The following is a 16,619-nucleotide window of genomic DNA, read 5'->3' as shown; positions in this document are numbered from 1 at the left end:
CTTCAAGAGGGTGCTGGAGCACATCTGGAGAAGGGCAGCAGCGTGGGTGAAGGGTTTGGAGCAAAAACTCTATGATGAGCTGCTGAAGGAGCTGGGGGTGCTTAGCCTGGAGAAAAGGAGGCTCAGGGGAGACCTTGTCACTCCCTACACCTGAAAGGTGGGTGTAGCTGGGTGGGGATCAGCCTTTTTTCCCAGGCAACCAGCAACACGACAAGAGGACATAACCGCAAGCTGTGCCAGGGGAAATTTAGGTTGGATGGTAGGAGCGCTTTCTCTACAGGAGACATTGGAACAGACAAGCCAAGGCAGGTGGTGGAGTCACCTTCTTGGAGGTGTTTCAGGAAACACTGGCTGTGGCGCTTAGTGCCATATTCTGGTTGAGGCGGTGGTGCTCGGTCAGAGGTTGGGCTCGATGCTCCCGGGTCTCTCCCACCCTGACGGGCTCCGTGATCCCGCGATGGCGGCCCCGCCCCGCGCCGCGGTCCCTCCGGAGCGGCAGGGGCGCTGTGGGCGCGGAGCGCGCCCGCCGGGCGGGGGTTCCGCCGCCGCCGCCGGGAGCGGAGCGAGGGGAGCCGGCCGGACCGGGCCGGGCCGGGCCGCAGGTGGGTACCGAGCCCAGGGCGGGCGAAGGCGGAGGGTGGGTCGGGCCGGGCCGGGCCGCGGGCGGCAGAGTCCACCGCTCGGCGAGGGCGGGCGAAGCTCGCTGCGAACGTGGCCGCCGGGCAGGGAGGCGGCGCCGGGACCACGCTCGCCTCGCACCCGGCCGGGCGCCGCCTCTCCCGCCGCAGCCTCGGGCGGAGGAGCCCCGGAGCGGCGAGCGCAGGGCTATCCCCTGCCCAGAGCCCCGCGGCGGAGGGGAGCGGCCGCCCGGTGCCTCTCTCTGCTCGTCGCCCCGGGGGGACAGTGGCGGGCACCCTCTGCGACCCGGCTGCCTGCAGGGACAGGGAGCAGACACGAGATCCCGATATGTTAGTATGGATCGTCAGCTCCAAGCTTGCGTTTGAGCTCTGCCCTTCCAGGCGCTGGAGGCGCGCTCAGGAGTATCGGGGCTGTAGGCAGGGATCTTGTTCAGAGCCGGGACCCAAATTGTGAGTCCCAGGCAGAGGGCCCGGTGCCAGCCCGGCTGTGAAGCGGCGCGTTGAGAGCGGCCTCGCAGTGCCCAGGGGAGCTCGGCCGGCTCCGTTGTCTCGGCTCCTGGGCTGCCCCGCAGACTGAGACTCCTTTCATGCCTCTGCACGCTGCCTGCTCAGCCCCCCCGCTTTCTACCTGCAACACTGGCGTCCCTGTTCCTCCCCAGCCTCGGCAGAGAGGGCAGGGCCTGCTGCACTGAGTCAGCTCTCGGGGCCTGGGAATTGCTAGCGCAGGCATAGAGAGCCATTGTCCTTCCATGGCCTCCTCTTCACGGTGGCTGTGGGAGAGTGGGGCTGGTTCTCCTCCCATGGCAGCGCTGCAGGGGCTGGCACGGTAACAGCAGGCGCAGTCGTGCTGAACGGAGCTTGCAGGCCCTGTCAAGTTGCAAATGTGGCAAAAGACCCTGTCATTTATGTCTGACTTCTGCAAAAGTGAACAGTATTTCTGTGCCCCACCATCAGCCAGGGTTACGTAATACGCAATACGACCAACCCAGGAGCACGTGTGCAGCTTCAGCCCCAGGTGAGAGCACTTAGCCCTGTTTTTACATCCCACGGCACCTGTACAGACTGTGATGATGCCACTGCAGCAGGAGAGATTGAATGAAGGCGTCTTTTCTAGGGGAGGGGGAGACAGAGGAGTAGGAAGCAGACAACCTCTCTCTGGGCTGGGAATTTCTATGTCCTTTAAGTCACAGAAGGGAGATTTCTGGGTGAAACACAGCCTCAGCTTTGGTCAGGTTATTGAACTCCCAGGGCCTTGCCAAAGTAGCTGAGGATGAGAAAAGTCCCTCAGGTCTTTCCCAAGGGGACAACAGGTTGGTGGGAGTGCTTGCTCATGAAGTGGCAGGGGACTTTCTTGCCTTTAAAGACCTTAAGTTTGTAAATCTCAGAGTTTCGTGTGGGGGCTACTAAAGGTCACAGCTATACAATACTGGGGCCAGATCCACCCCTAGTTAGGGCCTAAATTCATCTGACTCATTTGTTTCTGGGGGAAGAGGAATTAACATCTCTGTCCCTTTCAGTCACAGGAGCTTTTCTGGTGTGTGCTTATGTAGCCGGCCTACAGCACTCTCACCTTGCCCCCAAGGCAACTGGGAGGCTTTTTCCACTGAGGAAACTGGGGCAGGGATGTAGCATGGAGCAGGGAAACCTTCTACCTGATGCAGGAAGCTGCAGCTTGTTTTGTGAGGGGAGGATGCAGGTGGATATAGGAAGTTCTTGCCTGGTTGCTCATTCTGTTGAGTACCTGGTACCCTGGAATATTGCAGGTTTGCCTCTTTGAGAGAGAGGACACTGAAGAGAAGAATTCCTTCAAGGACTATTCAAGCTGTTTTAAAGCTGGCAAGATCACTTCCTACAGCTCTAGCTGAAGAGTATCAGCTATACCTCATTGCATAGTCATGGTAAAATCCCAACCAGACAGCTGGTAGGAAGCTTCCTTTCCAGCCTTGCTTTCTGGCTGTGTTTTGCCAAGTGGGTGATCCCTGGTAATTTCCTCTGAGCTGTGAGGAATGCCTTGGCACCCTTCCAGGGCTGCACAGGGAGGTGGGGGAGGCTGGCAGCCCCAAACCCTGCCTCTCCTTCACTCACCTGGTGTAGCTGGAGTGGAAAGCTCTGAACTGTTTGCTTCCAGAGGAAGGTTGCTCATTGCCACAGGTTTGAAACATGAGCTTCTAGGTAGGAGTCAATTTTTCCATTCACTGACCTTTTCCTTTTCCACCCAAAAGCTGTGGTAAAGTTTAACTTATAAAGTGAGGTGTGAGGTGCTCCTTGCATTTGGATTAAGAGTGTAGTCAAAACCAGATGGTTACAGCAGTGTTCTCTCTAATCCTGGGAATCCAAGGTTCTAAGCCCATGTGTTCCAGAACAGTCACCTTTAATGGAAGCAAATATACATGTCTGGCCTGTGCTTTTCAGCTCTGTGTGCTGCCAGCATCACTGTTGTCTGGGTGGCCCTATTACAGGTGGATGGTGGGTATTACAGGCAAGTGGAGTGGAGCTGCCCTTGTACTAATAGCCCACCACCTGCCTCTTTCTCTCTCTGCAGATTTTGCCTTCCCCTCGTGCTGGCTTCCCTCCCTACGATGGCTACAGGTGAAGAGATTGCCCCTGCCCTGCAGGACTCGTGGGGGGACTTCTGGCTCTTCCGTTTCTTTGTGAATGCAGCTGGCTATGCGAGTATTGTGGTACCGGGCTTCCTCCTCATCCAGTACTTCAAGAGAAGGAACTACTTGGAGACAGGTAGGAGCAGGAGCTTCCCTTTCACATCCTGCATCCCTTGGAGCTCTCTGCCCTGCCTCTGTCTACTCCACTCAGGTTGTTTCCCCAGCCTGCGTTGTCAGGCTTGAGCCACTCACAGAGCTGTGTCCCAGTGCTGTCCAGCTGCTATCCTGAAACAAATTTCTCTGAGGCCCCCATGCCAGCAGATCTGGAGGAGGGAGGCTTCACCTCTTAAGCTGGTCCAGCATGTGGTGCCCAGGCTTTGGTTAATTGTGTCTCCACCTTCTCTTACCCTGTTCAGGCCGAGGCATTTGCTTCCCTGTCATCAAATCGTGTGTGTTTGGCTCTGAGGTGAAGTCTGTACATCAGGATGATGGCTCCCTGCCACCCCGAGCAGAGCCCACAGAGTCCTCCACAGCCCGACAGGTCTTCAAGCTGCTCTTCTGTGCTGCTGGTCTACAGGTGGGAGTCCTGTGCATGTTTGGCTGTCCCATTCTGGAAGGATGAAGTGGCCAGTGGGTTAGGGACTGTCAGTTCCTTGAAGACCAAGGATGCAATGCTGTCCTTGATCAAGGCTGGGTTGGAGGCTGGGACAGTCCACTTCTAAGGGCTGTGGAGGTCCAGTTAGCTTTTGTCATTTGGGTTGGACCATCCTGTCTGATCACAGTTCTCTAGAGCCTATTTCTGTGATTCAGCAGATTAAGGCTGCTTTTGTTCTGGCCCTGATATCAGATCAGCAGATAGTTTGAACCCTCTTTTCTCCCACACTCTCTGTCTGGGGCTGATGCATTCTGCCTTGATAGATTGAATTTGAATACTGGAGAGAAAATACTTAATTCAGCTACAGATAAACAGGAATTTAAAATCTTAGATTACTCAAGTCTCAGCTACAGCCTGGGCATCATTGGTTAGGGCAATGGGTTTGGTCTGCAAGGATGAAAAATAGCAGTGTGGGCACTGAGATAGAAAAACCCAGGTGTCCTGCAGCCAGGAAACTACTCACTCTATTCCCTACTCCCCCAGCCCATTCAGACTTGCTGTGAACCACTGAATTCTTCCATCTCTCTGTGTCTTAGTTTCTTGAGAGATGTGTGATGAGAGGAAGTCTGTGTTACTTCTATGAGGGGCTTGGTGTTGTTGCAACAAAAGTAGTGATGACAACCAGGACAGTCATCATCCCTCGTGGACAATTTTGTATACTGGTTTTGAAACTAGAATTGATTTGGATGTAAAAACCAGGCCTAGGGAGCTGGAAGTGAAAACCAGTGCAGAGGCAACTGGGAAAACTGCCAGAATCTGCCGCAGGGAGCTGGCACCAAAACCACAGCTGTAAAGTAATCAGTATCAGTAATGTTACCTGATTGGGTCAATCTGGTTCTACAGGCTTAAAGTAGCTCAAAGCATAACTGCTCACTTTCACCAGGATGTTTGCATTGTGGGCTTTTCTCCCCTGTACAGTGACTGAGCAGGTGTGGTTTGGAACAGGATGTTCCTGGTTGTAACCACATGGGACAAAGGGTTCCCTCAGACGAGTGGAGTGGGGGGTGGTCCTGTCTCCCAGTATCTCAGGTAAGCACTACAATGCAGAGGATGAGACAACACTGGGGAAAGTAAGCATCTCCTGGGGACTGTTCTTCCTGTTGCTGTGGGTCCTGACTCTCCCTCTGCTCCTGCTGCTTTGCAGGCTTCCTACCTCACATGGGGTGTCCTCCAGGAGCGTGTGATGACGAGAACATACGGTGCCACTGAAACAGACCCTGGTGAGAAGTTCAAGGACTCCCAGTTCCTCGTGTTCATGAACCGCATCCTGGCCTTCACAGTGGCTGGTCTGTACTGCGCCCTGACCAAGCAGCCACGCCACGGGGCTCCTATGTACAAGTACTCCTTTGCGTCCCTCTCCAACATCCTCAGCAGCTGGTGTCAGTATGAGGCACTCAAATACATCAGTTTCCCCACCCAAGTGCTGGCCAAGGCCTCCAAAGTGATCCCAGTGATGATGATGGGCAAACTGGTGTCACGCAAGAGTTACGAGTACTGGGAGTACCTGACTGCGGCCCTCATTTCCGTGGGGGTCAGCATGTTCCTGCTCTCCAGCAGTCCTAACAGGACGGTGTCCACTGTCACCACTTTCTCTGGCATAGTGCTCCTGGCTGGCTACATAATCTTTGACAGCTTCACCTCCAACTGGCAGGACGCTCTCTTCACCTACAAGATGTCTCCCGTGCAGATGATGTTTGGCGTCAATGTCTTCTCCTGCCTTTTCACCGTGGGCTCGCTCCTGGAGCAGGGTGCCTTGCTGGAGTCGCTGCGCTTCATGGCTCGCCACTCGGAGTTCACCGCCCACGCCGTGCTGCTCTCCGTGTGCTCTGCCTGCGGCCAGCTCTTCATCTTCTACACCATCAACCAGTTCGGGGCAGCCGTCTTCACCATCATCATGACGCTGCGCCAGGCCTTTGCCATCCTCCTCTCCTGCCTCATCTACGGCCACACGGTCACTGTTGTGGGTGGGCTGGGCGTGGCCGTGGTCTTCGTGGCGCTCTTTCTGCGTGTCTACGCCCGCAGCCGCATGAAGAAGCGCACTAAGAAGCTCCCGCCGGGGGACACCCCTGTACAAAAGGTCTAAGGAAGCTGAGGCCATGGCATTTCAGCCATGCCCGCTGTCCTGCCTCCACTTGAGGGTATTTGCTTGATTTCTCAGAACCCGCTGAGGAGAAGAGTGGGGTATGGATAGGCAGGACCAGTGACTCAGTTTTCCACCTGCTTTTCCTGGGAAAGGGGCTAGAACAAGCCCAGGAAATGCTCTGGGCTGATGCAGCTCCAAACCTTTCCATTTGCCTTAATAGGTCAAAGACTTACAGCCAAGGCACAGGCCTGGGGGCACACCAGCATGGTACTGGTGTGGTACCAGCTGCTGGTACTCCTGCCCCACCTCTGTCTTACGGCTTCTCCCCAAAGTCAGTGATGAACAAGGGAACTCCTCCCTGGCACTGTCTTGCCTTTGGCTACTGTTCCTCCAGTTCTGTTAGTATTACAGAGCTTGGCAGGAGGAAAGGGCAAGTAAAACACTAGGTTTCTTTTTGAAACGCCTCTGAGAGAGGCAAGTCCCATGCTGAGCTCATCAAAGGGGGGGAAGTGCTCTTCCTTCATTCCAGGAGGGGCTTTGGGTAGTACAGGCACAGCCAAGGGAAGGACTCCCAGCCTGTCCTATCCCAGGCCTGGGATCTGTTCTGGAAGCGCACTGCAGTGGAAGCCAGTACCTCCCAGTTTGGTTTTATGAGTTCTTTGCCCCTGCTCCAGGACACTTTTCTTTGCTCCCTGCACTCAGCCCAGGCTGATTTTTATGCAGTACCTGAGCTGGACAGTGCCCAAGGCTTGCCAGGTCCTTCAAGGTTGCTTTTTGGTTACATCTGTTGATGGTACAGGCCAAAGGCTGCGCTGCCCAGAAGCCCCAGCACCACCTCGGCGTCCCTCAGTGCCATGGTTTCTGGGCTTTGCAGTTGCCATTCAGACAAGCACAAACAACCCCCTCATTTTCTTGCCACCTGGAGGCACTAACCCTGGTTTTCCCAGGGGCTGGCCAGAGTCTGTGCCTGGAGGGTTGGGACACGGGGCTTGCGGTGCCTTGTTCCTGCTCCACAGACAGCCGGGGATGGAGCAGTGAAAGCTGTTCTTCCCCAGAAACCTGGGTTCTATTGGATAATCCTTTTCTCATCAACACAACCTGACTGACAAATCAGCAGGTTTTGGTACTTTTGCAAGGCAACTTTTTTCTCTTTTTATTTTATTAAATTAAAAATATGCTGCATATAGTGCCATGGACATAAATGTGAGGTATTTTTGGTTGGTTGTACCCTGGAAGCAGGGGGAAGAGATTTCCAGCTCTTCCTGCATCCCTAGTCTCTCTGGAACAGCAAAGTTGTCTTTCCAAATACAGGTGCCTCTCTGTATTTGCCAAGGCTGGTATCAACCAGGCCTGGAGATCCTTGCACACACAGCTGGGGAGCACAGCTAGGTTTGGAATGTTGCTTATGCTGGTGGGCTGGTGAAGGAGCCATTAGCCTGAGCTTGGTTTGGCTTCTAGGTTCCCTCCATAGTGCAAGTTAAGGAATGCCCAGTGGGTGTAGCTACCTAAAGGTGATACAGAGGCCTGTTGAGCACCTGCCAGCCAGAGCCAACACTGCAGCAGCCAGAGCCAGGAGAGGCTTGAGGTGTGGATGGTCCATCCTGCTGGGACATGTAGAAGCTCTGGTGAAAAACTGTACATGAGGGTGAGTCTGGAATCAGACAGCCTAAGTGTCCTAAGGAGACACTCAGGTGAGGATTGCAGGAGAAACAGAGGAGAGTAGGGACAGTAGTGACCTTTCTGAGCCTGGAGGGGTACCAGAGCTGGTGCTGAGCACAGCCCAGGCTTCAGAGCACTTGGTTCTCCAGCAGTTTTATCTGTGCTCCTTTTCTAGTTCTGAGCTTTTAGAGGTGCCTGTGCAACCTCACAGCTTTTCATCCTGTCCTACAAATTTGACCCAATGTCTGTACCGACAATCTGCTGACAGACTGAAAGTAGAATATTATTTCCTTTGATTAAGAAAAACCAAAACAACAAAAACTGACATTGCCAGGTTAGGAATGGGATAAAGTGGCATAACCTTTCTAATTAAAATGTAGATTTATACAAAACATTAGTGAAAAAGAAAACCCATGACATTAACTTAAAAAGTTAATTTTTATCAATTCAGTATTTGGCAACACCTTCCTATCCAGAGAGAAATCCTACTTTTGAATAATTTGCTAGCTCAGCTCCACCACTGTCCTAGGAGGATGCACCCATACAGCTGCCACACTGGCAGCACAGGCAGCGTCTTGGTGTGCAGCAAGGGATTCCAGCAGGCTCTGCCTCCCTGTTGAAGATGGATATTGGCTAAAGCCCATTCTATTTTGTGCCTGCAGCAGTTGGCATGTGGGCAGCAAGAGAACTTCACGCTGGTGTCACTTTTCTCTGACAAACCCCAAGGGCCACTGTGGCCAGGGGTGACAAACCTCACAGAGTGTGAGCTCAGTGCAAGGGCCAGCTCAATCAGAGGTGATGTCCAGCTTGTCATCTAGGACACAGATGAAAAGAAGCCAGATACTGCCCAACACCCAATGGTTGCAGAAGGCCAGAAAGGGCAGGCTGGAGGTGGGAGGAAAGGAGATGAGTCTTTGGCCCAATAGCTGAAGAGAGGCAGCTTGACTACAGTCATGAGCTGTCACTCCACACTGCAAAGAAACAGGCATATGGCTCCTGCCACTGTCCTGCTCCAGAGATGCTCAGATCAAACCAGCCAGCAGCAGCCCAGGCACAGGCCCTGGCACAGCTTACCCAGCTGACCCACACAGATTGGAAGTTTGCTCCCAGGCTGGAGGGCATGCAGCACTCCAGGTGGACAACTACTGCTCACTGGAGATGACCCCACCTGCACAGCAGATCAGGTGTTCCTTCCACCCTCTTCATCTTGCCAGGGCATGGAAGACACAAAGATCACCTAAAGCAGGGCTCAGAAAAGCAGTCAGCACAGGAGTCTAATGGCCTCAGGCACAGGCTGAGAAGGTTTCCTCAGAGTTAGGCATGAAACACAAGGGACCCTGCCATGTAAATCATCAATTCTTTAATTCCAGTAGAACAAAAAAACAGAAAAAATAACCAAACAAAACCCAGCCAAAATACATTATGCTGTCCTGGGGTTTCAGGGAGGAAGCAGTTCAGAGAAAGGGCTCTCCCACCCCAATGGAGTCAGGACAGCGTTTGATGCCTACTGGTAATATGGGACACTCCATGAGGGGGAGAGAGGAGAAGCCTGATGCCTCCTCACACCTCTGCTCCCCATCAGCTTTTCCTACACAAGCAGAAAGACACAGAACAGACAGGCCTTGGTCTACCTGAATCACTACTAACAAACAGGGAATCATGCCCTCCTGCACTCTGCCAAAAACAACCCCAACCAAACAGTGCCAAGAGAATAGCCACCACCAAGAAGTCAGTAGCAGCTGGTGGGAGCAGACCATCTTCTAAGCAGACATGATAGAGCAGAGGTCTGGCAGGTAAAGGAAGAACCTTCCTCTTTTAGTCTACCTCTTCCATGCGGGATGTATCTTCATCTCCCTCCAGAGGGGGGATCTCCTCAGGGACAGCTGCACTGGGCTCCTCTGCTGTAATCTCATCTTCATCAATGCCTAGCAGAGGGGAGGAAAGGAAGAGAAGGCCTTCCAATGACACCTGATCCCAGATGTACAGCCTCTCCTAGAGTAAACCTGGCTCCTGCCCCTAGCCTGAGGAATGGGGCTATTAGCATCCAATAGTTCACAGAACCATAAAATATTCTGATTTGGAGGGGACTCCCAAGGATCACTGAAGTCAGCTCCTGTCTCTACACAGGACAGCCCCAAGAATCACACCATGTGCCTCAGAGTGTTGTCCAAACATTTTTTAAATGCTGGCAGGCTTGGTGCTGTGATCACTTCTCTCGGGAGTCTGTTCCTTGGCCAACCACTCTCTGGGTAAGAAATCTTTTCCTGATATCCAGCTTAAACCCCTCCTGACAAAGCTTCATGACATTCTCTCAGGTGCTGTCACAGGTCACCAGAGAGAAGATATCAAGGCAGGCCCCTCTACTTCCCCTGGTGAGGAAGCTGTACACTGCAATGAGGTCACTCCTCAGTCTCCTTTCCTCCAGGTTGAAAACGAATAAATGAAACTTGTTACAAGTTATTGTCAACTGCAGCACTAATGCTGAATCAGCAGCATCTTCCCAGTAACATCTACACTAGCATATGGATACTACCTGTGCCATTAGAGTGCACTGCTTAGCTAGTAGAGATTAACTACAAAACGCTTGTCACCCAGCACCACAAACCTGGAGTTGAAGCCAGGAGAATGGCTTTCATTTATCTAAAGAAAAATGCAGTAAATCTAGTCAAGTGACAACTAAGGCAGTTGCAAGACTCTAGAGCTCATCAGCTTCCAACACTGCAGGTTGCTGTTTCGGTATACTCTGAACAGAAAATTATACTATCACACAGTCTCCTTACCTGCATCTTGACTAACAGAAGACCCTACTCCTACTGAGACTAGGCAGCACATAGTTACTAACTTAGTTGTGCCAAGCCACAGCACCTTCTGATTTACATTTTTAGCTAAGTAGTGAATTTGAAGGAAAAGGCTGTGTACAAGCATAAGCTGTTTCACCAAATGGGTCACATCACCCATGACAGACTTTTCACTTTTTCCTGTCCACTTCAGCACATGAAAGCAGCATGGCTTCCTTACTGTCCATCTCCTGCTCCAAGAACACTAGCCTGACCAGTTAACCTGCTTTGAGGCCTACTGCAGGCTAGAGAAGCTGCATGGCTACTCACCAAGCCCAAGTTTGATCATCCTGTAGATGCGGTTGGAGTGGGTCTGGGGATCTTCCAGGGAGAAACCAGAGGACAGCAGTGCAGTCTCAAAGAGTAGCACCACCAGATCTTTAACAGCTTTGTCATTCTTGTCAGCATCAGCCTTCTGGCGAAGGGTTTCCACAATGGGGTGGTCAGGATTGATCTCCAGGTGCTTCTTGGCCATCATGTAGCCCATGGTAGAGTTGTCCTGCAGTGCCTGAGCCTTCATGATGCGCTCCATGTTGGCTGTCCAGCCGTAGGTGCTGGTGACGATGCAGCAGGGAGACGAGACCAGCCGGTTTGAGATGGTGACCTGCCAGCATAGCCAAGGGTTAGCTGAGCAAGGCCCCCATAAGCCCTGGACTGGGCCCAGCCACAGCACATTACAGCCCAAGTCTTTGCCCCTGGTTCACCTGGGGACACCCCAAAGCAAGCAGAGATACTCCAAGCAGCTCCAGGAATGTTTTGACTAATTTGCACAGACTAATTTGGACAGCTCAGCCAGCACTTAGAGCACCCACTGCAGGTTTCCCACACTTACCCTCTCCCATTAATGCACGTATTTGGGTCAGTGCCCCTCGCCTGCAGCCTGGCTGCTTAGAGCAAGATGGTGCATGCTGGGACCTCCAGTCTCCTTTAGCGGCTCCTCTGCAGGACATGAGAGGCATGCATTGAGCGGGGACTCTCACCTGCAGCACAGAGGACCCAGCCTTCCTCCCTCCAGCCCAGGGCTAAACTCCCTGCCCATCTCACCTTCTCCACCTTCTTGTCCAGAATTTCCTTCATAAGTTTGCAGAGGTTCTCAAACTTGGCCTTGCTCTCCTCCATCTTTTTTTTCTCTTCCTCGTCCTCAGGCAGCTCTAGTCCTTCTTTGGTAACTGATACCAGGGTCTTGCCATCAAACTCCTTGAGCTGCTGCACACAATACTCATCGATGGGCTCTGTCATGTACACCACCTCAAAGCCACGCTTCCGCACACGCTCCACAAAGGCTGAGTTAGCAACCTGCTCCTTACTCTCCCCTGTGTTTGTGGAGGGTAGAAATGAAACATCACTAAGAGGTGAGAGCTGGTTACAGCAGGACATCCACCACCAGTGACTTGGGAACCCTAACATTAAATTGGCAGCAGCCAAGGTTCTAGGCCTGGTGACCCAGCCCCCAGGAATGAGCTGTAATTCAGCAGGGGTGACCTGCTGAAGGCAGCAGAAGTGTTTTAAATCAGGGTTCATATGCAGGTTACCTGCCTCTACCTTGCTAGGCTCAGAAGAGCTCTGGCTCACCTGTGATGTAGTAGATACTCTTCTGGTTCTCTTTCATACGGGACACATACTCAGAAAGTGAAGTCGCCTCATCGCCTGACTGGGACGTGTGGTACCGCAGCAGCTCCGAAAGGCGCTTTCGGTTGGTGGAATCCTCATGAATGCCCAACTGCAGGTGGAAGAGATGCATCAAGTCTCCAGGATAGGAGCTGGATGCATTTGGCCACCCCTGAGGCACAGCCATCTGCTCCTGATCATCTGGGTGTTTGGCCTAGGGCAGCCAGAGGGCACAGGTGCCCACAACAGCACTCTGAGGCAAGACCCACTCCCTTTATTCCAACATCCATGCAGGAGGCAAAGCACAGGAACAAGATTGCTTCTCAGGCAGATGGGTCATGGATCCTTCCCTCCTCCAGGTGTACAGTGCCCAACTCACCTTGAGATTCTTGGAAAACGCCTCGTAAAATTTCTTGTAGCTCTCTTTGTCTTCTGCCAGCTCGGAAAAGAGCTCCAAGCATTTCTTCACAATGTTTTTGCGGATCACTTTGAGGATCTTGCTCTGCTGGAGCATCTCACGAGAAATGTTCAGAGGAAGGTCCTCCGAGTCCACAACACCCCGAATGAAGTCTGCGTAGGGGGAATGAAAACAGGTGTCAGGTTAAGGATTCTGAGCTTCCACACAGAAAGCAAAGAGCTAAAACTGCTATGCACACACACCAGCTAGCACCTCACCCAGTCCCTTTGTACTGGAAGTGGTACCACAGGCTGTGGGGATCCCAGCTCTGCACTAGGAGGCTGAGAAAGGGGGCTCTTACTTAGGTATTCAGGGATGAGCTCGTCACAGCTGTCCATAATGAAGACCCTCCTCACATACAGCTTAATGTTGTTCTTCTTCTTCTTGTTCTCAAAGAGGTCAAAAGGGGCACGGCGTGGGATGAAAAGCAGGGCCCTGAACTCCAGCTGCCCTTCCACAGAGAAGTGCTGTGGACCCAAGGAAAAACAAACCAGCTGCTGGGGTGCTTCACTTCTCCTTTCCCCAGCTCCCACAGTAGGGAGGCTGAACTGCCATGCCTCAGCACTGGGGCTGACAAGAGGGCACAGCATCATCTCTAGCATCCAAGCAGCTTGTACTTCCCCCTACTCAGGCACACTATCCTCTATGTACCAAGGTTCTCTGGCATACAGCAGGCTTGGACAGAGAAGTCAGTGGTTCTCTGAGACCCCACATCCTCCTGTCTTGCTTATGGACTGGCACTGCCAATCCTTCAATTGCATGGGAGTCATAGTGCAGGTTGCTCCATCACCAGGTGGCCTAAGAGTACTCAGTCCCACAGAAGCACAACCATGTGGTAACTCTGGATAAGGGCTGGAAAGGGGTCCTCTGCCTCTGGAAGGCAGGGTAGCACAGCACCCACCTTGACAGCCAAGTGGTCCTCCCAGTCGTTGGTGAGGCTCTTGTAGAACTCGCCATACTCTTCCTGGGTGATGTCGTCAGGGTTGCGAGTCCAAATTGGTTTGGTCTTGTTCAGCTCCTCCTGGTCGATATATTTCTCCTTGATTTTCTTGGTCTTTTTCTTCTTGCTTTTGTCTCCCTCCTCCTCTTCATCAGAGCCCACATCCTCAATTTTGGGTTTCTCTTCATCTTTGGACACTGACTCCTCCTCTTTCTCATCCTTCTCTTCCTCTGCTTCGTCATCACTGATCTCTTTCTCACGTTCTTTCTCCAGCTGAGGTGAAAAAAAAAACAACAATAGTCAGGCTAAGCCCCAAGTTACCACAAATCCTTTTGCTCCAGATGAGAAAAACAGTGTCTCCAAGGCCAAACAAATGCATCATCTGGAATCAAAGCTCTTGGAACCAGGCCTCAAAAGCCCCTCATCATGCAACCAAAAGCTGTGTCTGAAAAGAGACAAGTGGCAGGAAACCCTCCTTTTTCCATGGCTGATTTAACATGATCTTCAGCTACAGAGACCAAAAGCATTTAGTGTGGCTGGATACTCACCTCCTCCGCCTCCAGTAAGCCCCCAGCCTCAAATCACCTTTGGCCACAGAAGCTGAGAATACCACTGCTCAGTACCCAGTATCCCAGAACTGCAGAAGGGATCACACACTGGGTCTTTTCTGTGCTCCTGTTCCTAACACCACCCACCCCTGCCTCCAGCTTTCCAGCTGGTCCCCACAGTCCCTTCCTTACGTACATAGAGCGTGATGGGATAGCCGATGAACTGGGAGTGCTTCTTCACCACCTCTTTCACACGACGCTCCTCCAAATATTCAGTCTGGTCCTCCTTCAAGTACAGGATCACTTTGGTGCCACGTCCAATGGGCTCACCTGCAGCATGGGGAGTGAAACATTGGTATTTCAGGGCAGAGAGCAAGCATCACCAGCTCCTCGAGCCTAAACATTATGTGCCTCCCAGCATTAACCAGTGTGACTGACAGTGCAGCACAGCCCTAGGGAGCACCAGCAAAAGGTGTGCTTGTGGCAAAAAAACACATTTGGTTTTTTGTACAATACGCACCATGGTCAGTTCGGACGGTGAACGAGCCCCCAGCTGATGACTCCCAAGCATACTGCTCATCATCATTGTGCTTGGTAATGACAATCACCTTCTCAGCCACCAGATAGGCAGAATAGAAACCCACACCAAACTGCCCGATCATGGAGATGTCTGCGCCAGCCTGTGAAAGCAGAGAGCACCTGCTGAGATGAGTGTGGAGACAGAAAATATCTGACTGATTCACAGCAACAAAGAACTGGGTCAAGCACACAGAGAAAAACATGCAAGTGCCAACAGGCAACCAGCTCTACCCTCAGCTCCTCCCTGGTGGAGGAAGTACACTTGGGTAGGCCAACAGTTTCCACAGCAAACAAGGCAGTGGCACCTTTTTATTATTTAATTATTATTACTTGTACATTCAGTGCCAGCCTGTGACCCAGTCCCCAGGGAACCCATGCAGCCAAAGACAACCCACCTGCAGGGCTTCCATGAAGGCTTTGGTCCCAGATTTGGCTATGGTGCCCAGGTTGTTGATGAGGTCTGCTTTCGTCATCCCAATGCCAGTGTCCACCAGGGTCAGTGTGCGGTCCCGAGGGTTGGGGATGATGTCAATTTTCAGGTCTTTCCCACTGTCCAGCTTTGAGGGGTCGGTCAGGCTCTCATAGCGGATCTTATCCAGGGCCTAGGGGAGAGAGGGATGCTGAACGCGGCCTCCCTACGGGACAGCCTCCCCATCCCTCCCCTGCACAAGCCTTCCCGGAGAGCCGGGAATCGGCCTCTCCCTGGGCACCCCCGGAAGGACACCAGCCCCACCCCGAGCCCCCGGCACAGGAAGGAGCCCGCTCCCGCCCGGGCTCACATCGGAGGCGTTGGAGATGAGCTCCCGCAGGAAGATCTCCTTATTGGAATAGAAGGTGTTGATAATGAGCGACATGAGCTGGGCGATCTCCGCCTGGAAGGCGAAGGTCTCCGCATCTTCCTCCTCGTGTTGCACTTTCTCTGGCATCTACAAGGCAAACACAGACTTATTTCAGCGCACTTTCAGGCTATAAGAACCAGAGGAGTGGTGGGAGCATCAGGCCCAGCCCGTCGCCCGTCCCCCGTCCCGTGCGTACCGTCTCGGGCGTGAGGGACCGGTGAAAGGGAGCGCCTGCACACCGGCCGCTTTTTATAGGCACAGAGCGCAGGGGGAGGCTCACGGCACATTGTATCCTTCCGCCTTAAAGCGGTCTTGATCAGGGAACTACAGATGGATGGCCATGGGAGGCATCGGCGTTGCCCTTTAGCGGCGGCCATGACAAGGATGGCTGTGCAATGGATGCTCGGCTTCACGCTGCTGCTGTGCGGTCGCCAGCTGCGGCCGCCCTTCGCCGCGACGCTCGGAGGGCCGCAGGAGCGGGACTTCCGAGCGCCGCGGAGAGGAGCGGCGGGGAGCTCCGAGAGGAACTCTTTCCGCGCCCCGTGGCGGAGGAATACAGCTGCGGTGGTGGTAGAACACTTCCAGAGTATTCCACAGAGGTTACGGCGGCGCCTTTTCGGCTCCATGGCTGCGGCAGGGAGCCGGGAAGCCGCCTGCCCCAGCTCCATCCTGCAGCTCCCCCTGAGGCCGGGAGCCGCGTAGCTATGCCGGCCGGGGGCTGCGTGTGGGCGCTGCACAGCGGGCAGGGGCGGGGACAGGTGGCGGCGCCGGGGTGCGTGGCACGCCCGCGTCGCCGATTCAAAACAGCGTTTGAAGACTTATCTTTTCAGTATTCAAGAAAAATAATAATAAATATCAATATAAAAATCAATTTTAAGCGTTACCGTTCTAGTATCTGCAGAACTCTGTCAGATGCTTCTGAGTACAAGAGAGACATGGAGCCCCTGGAGCTGGTCCAGCAGAGGGTAACAAAGATGATTAAGGGACAGGAGCATCTCTTAAGAGCCAAGGATGAGGGAGCTGGGCCTCTTCAGCCTCGAGATGGCTGAGGGGGAGCTCACCAATGTCTGTAAGTGTCTCAAGGGAGGGTATCGAGGATAGAGCCAGGCTCTGCTTGGTGCTGCCAAAGCAATAGGACAAGAGGCAGAGGCCCTGACGCACAGGAAATGCCACCTG

General features: G+C 53.2%; 2 protein-coding genes across 3 annotated transcripts; one reads left to right on the top strand and one right to left on the bottom strand.

Moving 5' to 3' along the window:
• Nucleotides 1-475: 475 nt before the first annotated feature.
• Nucleotides 476-7,168, top strand: SLC35B2 (solute carrier family 35 member B2). Of its 2 annotated transcripts, none has more exons than XM_079298520.1 (4): nucleotides 476-602; nucleotides 3,181-3,374; nucleotides 3,655-3,815; nucleotides 5,038-7,168. In XM_079298520.1, the coding sequence occupies exons 2-4, from the start codon at nucleotides 3,218-3,220 to the stop codon at nucleotides 5,974-5,976; spliced, it is 1,257 nt and encodes a 418-aa protein (XP_079154646.1). In that variant the 5' UTR covers nucleotides 476-602; nucleotides 3,181-3,217; the 3' UTR covers nucleotides 5,977-7,168. The 2 variants fall into 2 exon arrangements, with proteins under 2 accessions (XP_079154646.1, XP_079154647.1); XM_079298521.1 differs by lacking the exon at nucleotides 476-602 and adding an exon at nucleotides 688-1,653.
• A 1,812-nt stretch (nucleotides 7,169-8,980) lies between these two features.
• On the bottom strand, nucleotides 8,981-16,250 carry HSP90AB1 (heat shock protein 90 alpha family class B member 1). Its single transcript, XM_079298525.1, has 12 exons — nucleotides 15,640-16,250; nucleotides 15,384-15,530; nucleotides 15,000-15,206; nucleotides 14,546-14,705; nucleotides 14,222-14,355; nucleotides 13,439-13,750; nucleotides 12,839-13,004; nucleotides 12,460-12,650; nucleotides 12,045-12,192; nucleotides 11,517-11,785; nucleotides 10,743-11,076; nucleotides 8,981-9,560 (listed from the first exon to the last, which is right to left on the bottom strand). The coding sequence occupies exons 2-12, from the start codon at nucleotides 15,528-15,530 to the stop codon at nucleotides 9,451-9,453; spliced, it is 2,178 nt and encodes a 725-aa protein (XP_079154651.1). The 5' UTR covers nucleotides 15,640-16,250; the 3' UTR covers nucleotides 8,981-9,450.
• Between the last annotated feature and the right edge of the window lie 369 nt (nucleotides 16,251-16,619).

The sequence above is a fragment of the Erithacus rubecula genome, assembly GCF_903797595.1.
Source record: "Erithacus rubecula genome assembly, chromosome: 2".
In the NCBI taxonomy this organism is placed as follows: domain Eukaryota; kingdom Metazoa; phylum Chordata; class Aves; order Passeriformes; family Muscicapidae; genus Erithacus; species Erithacus rubecula.
This window is presented reverse-complemented; position numbering and strand designations above follow the sequence as displayed.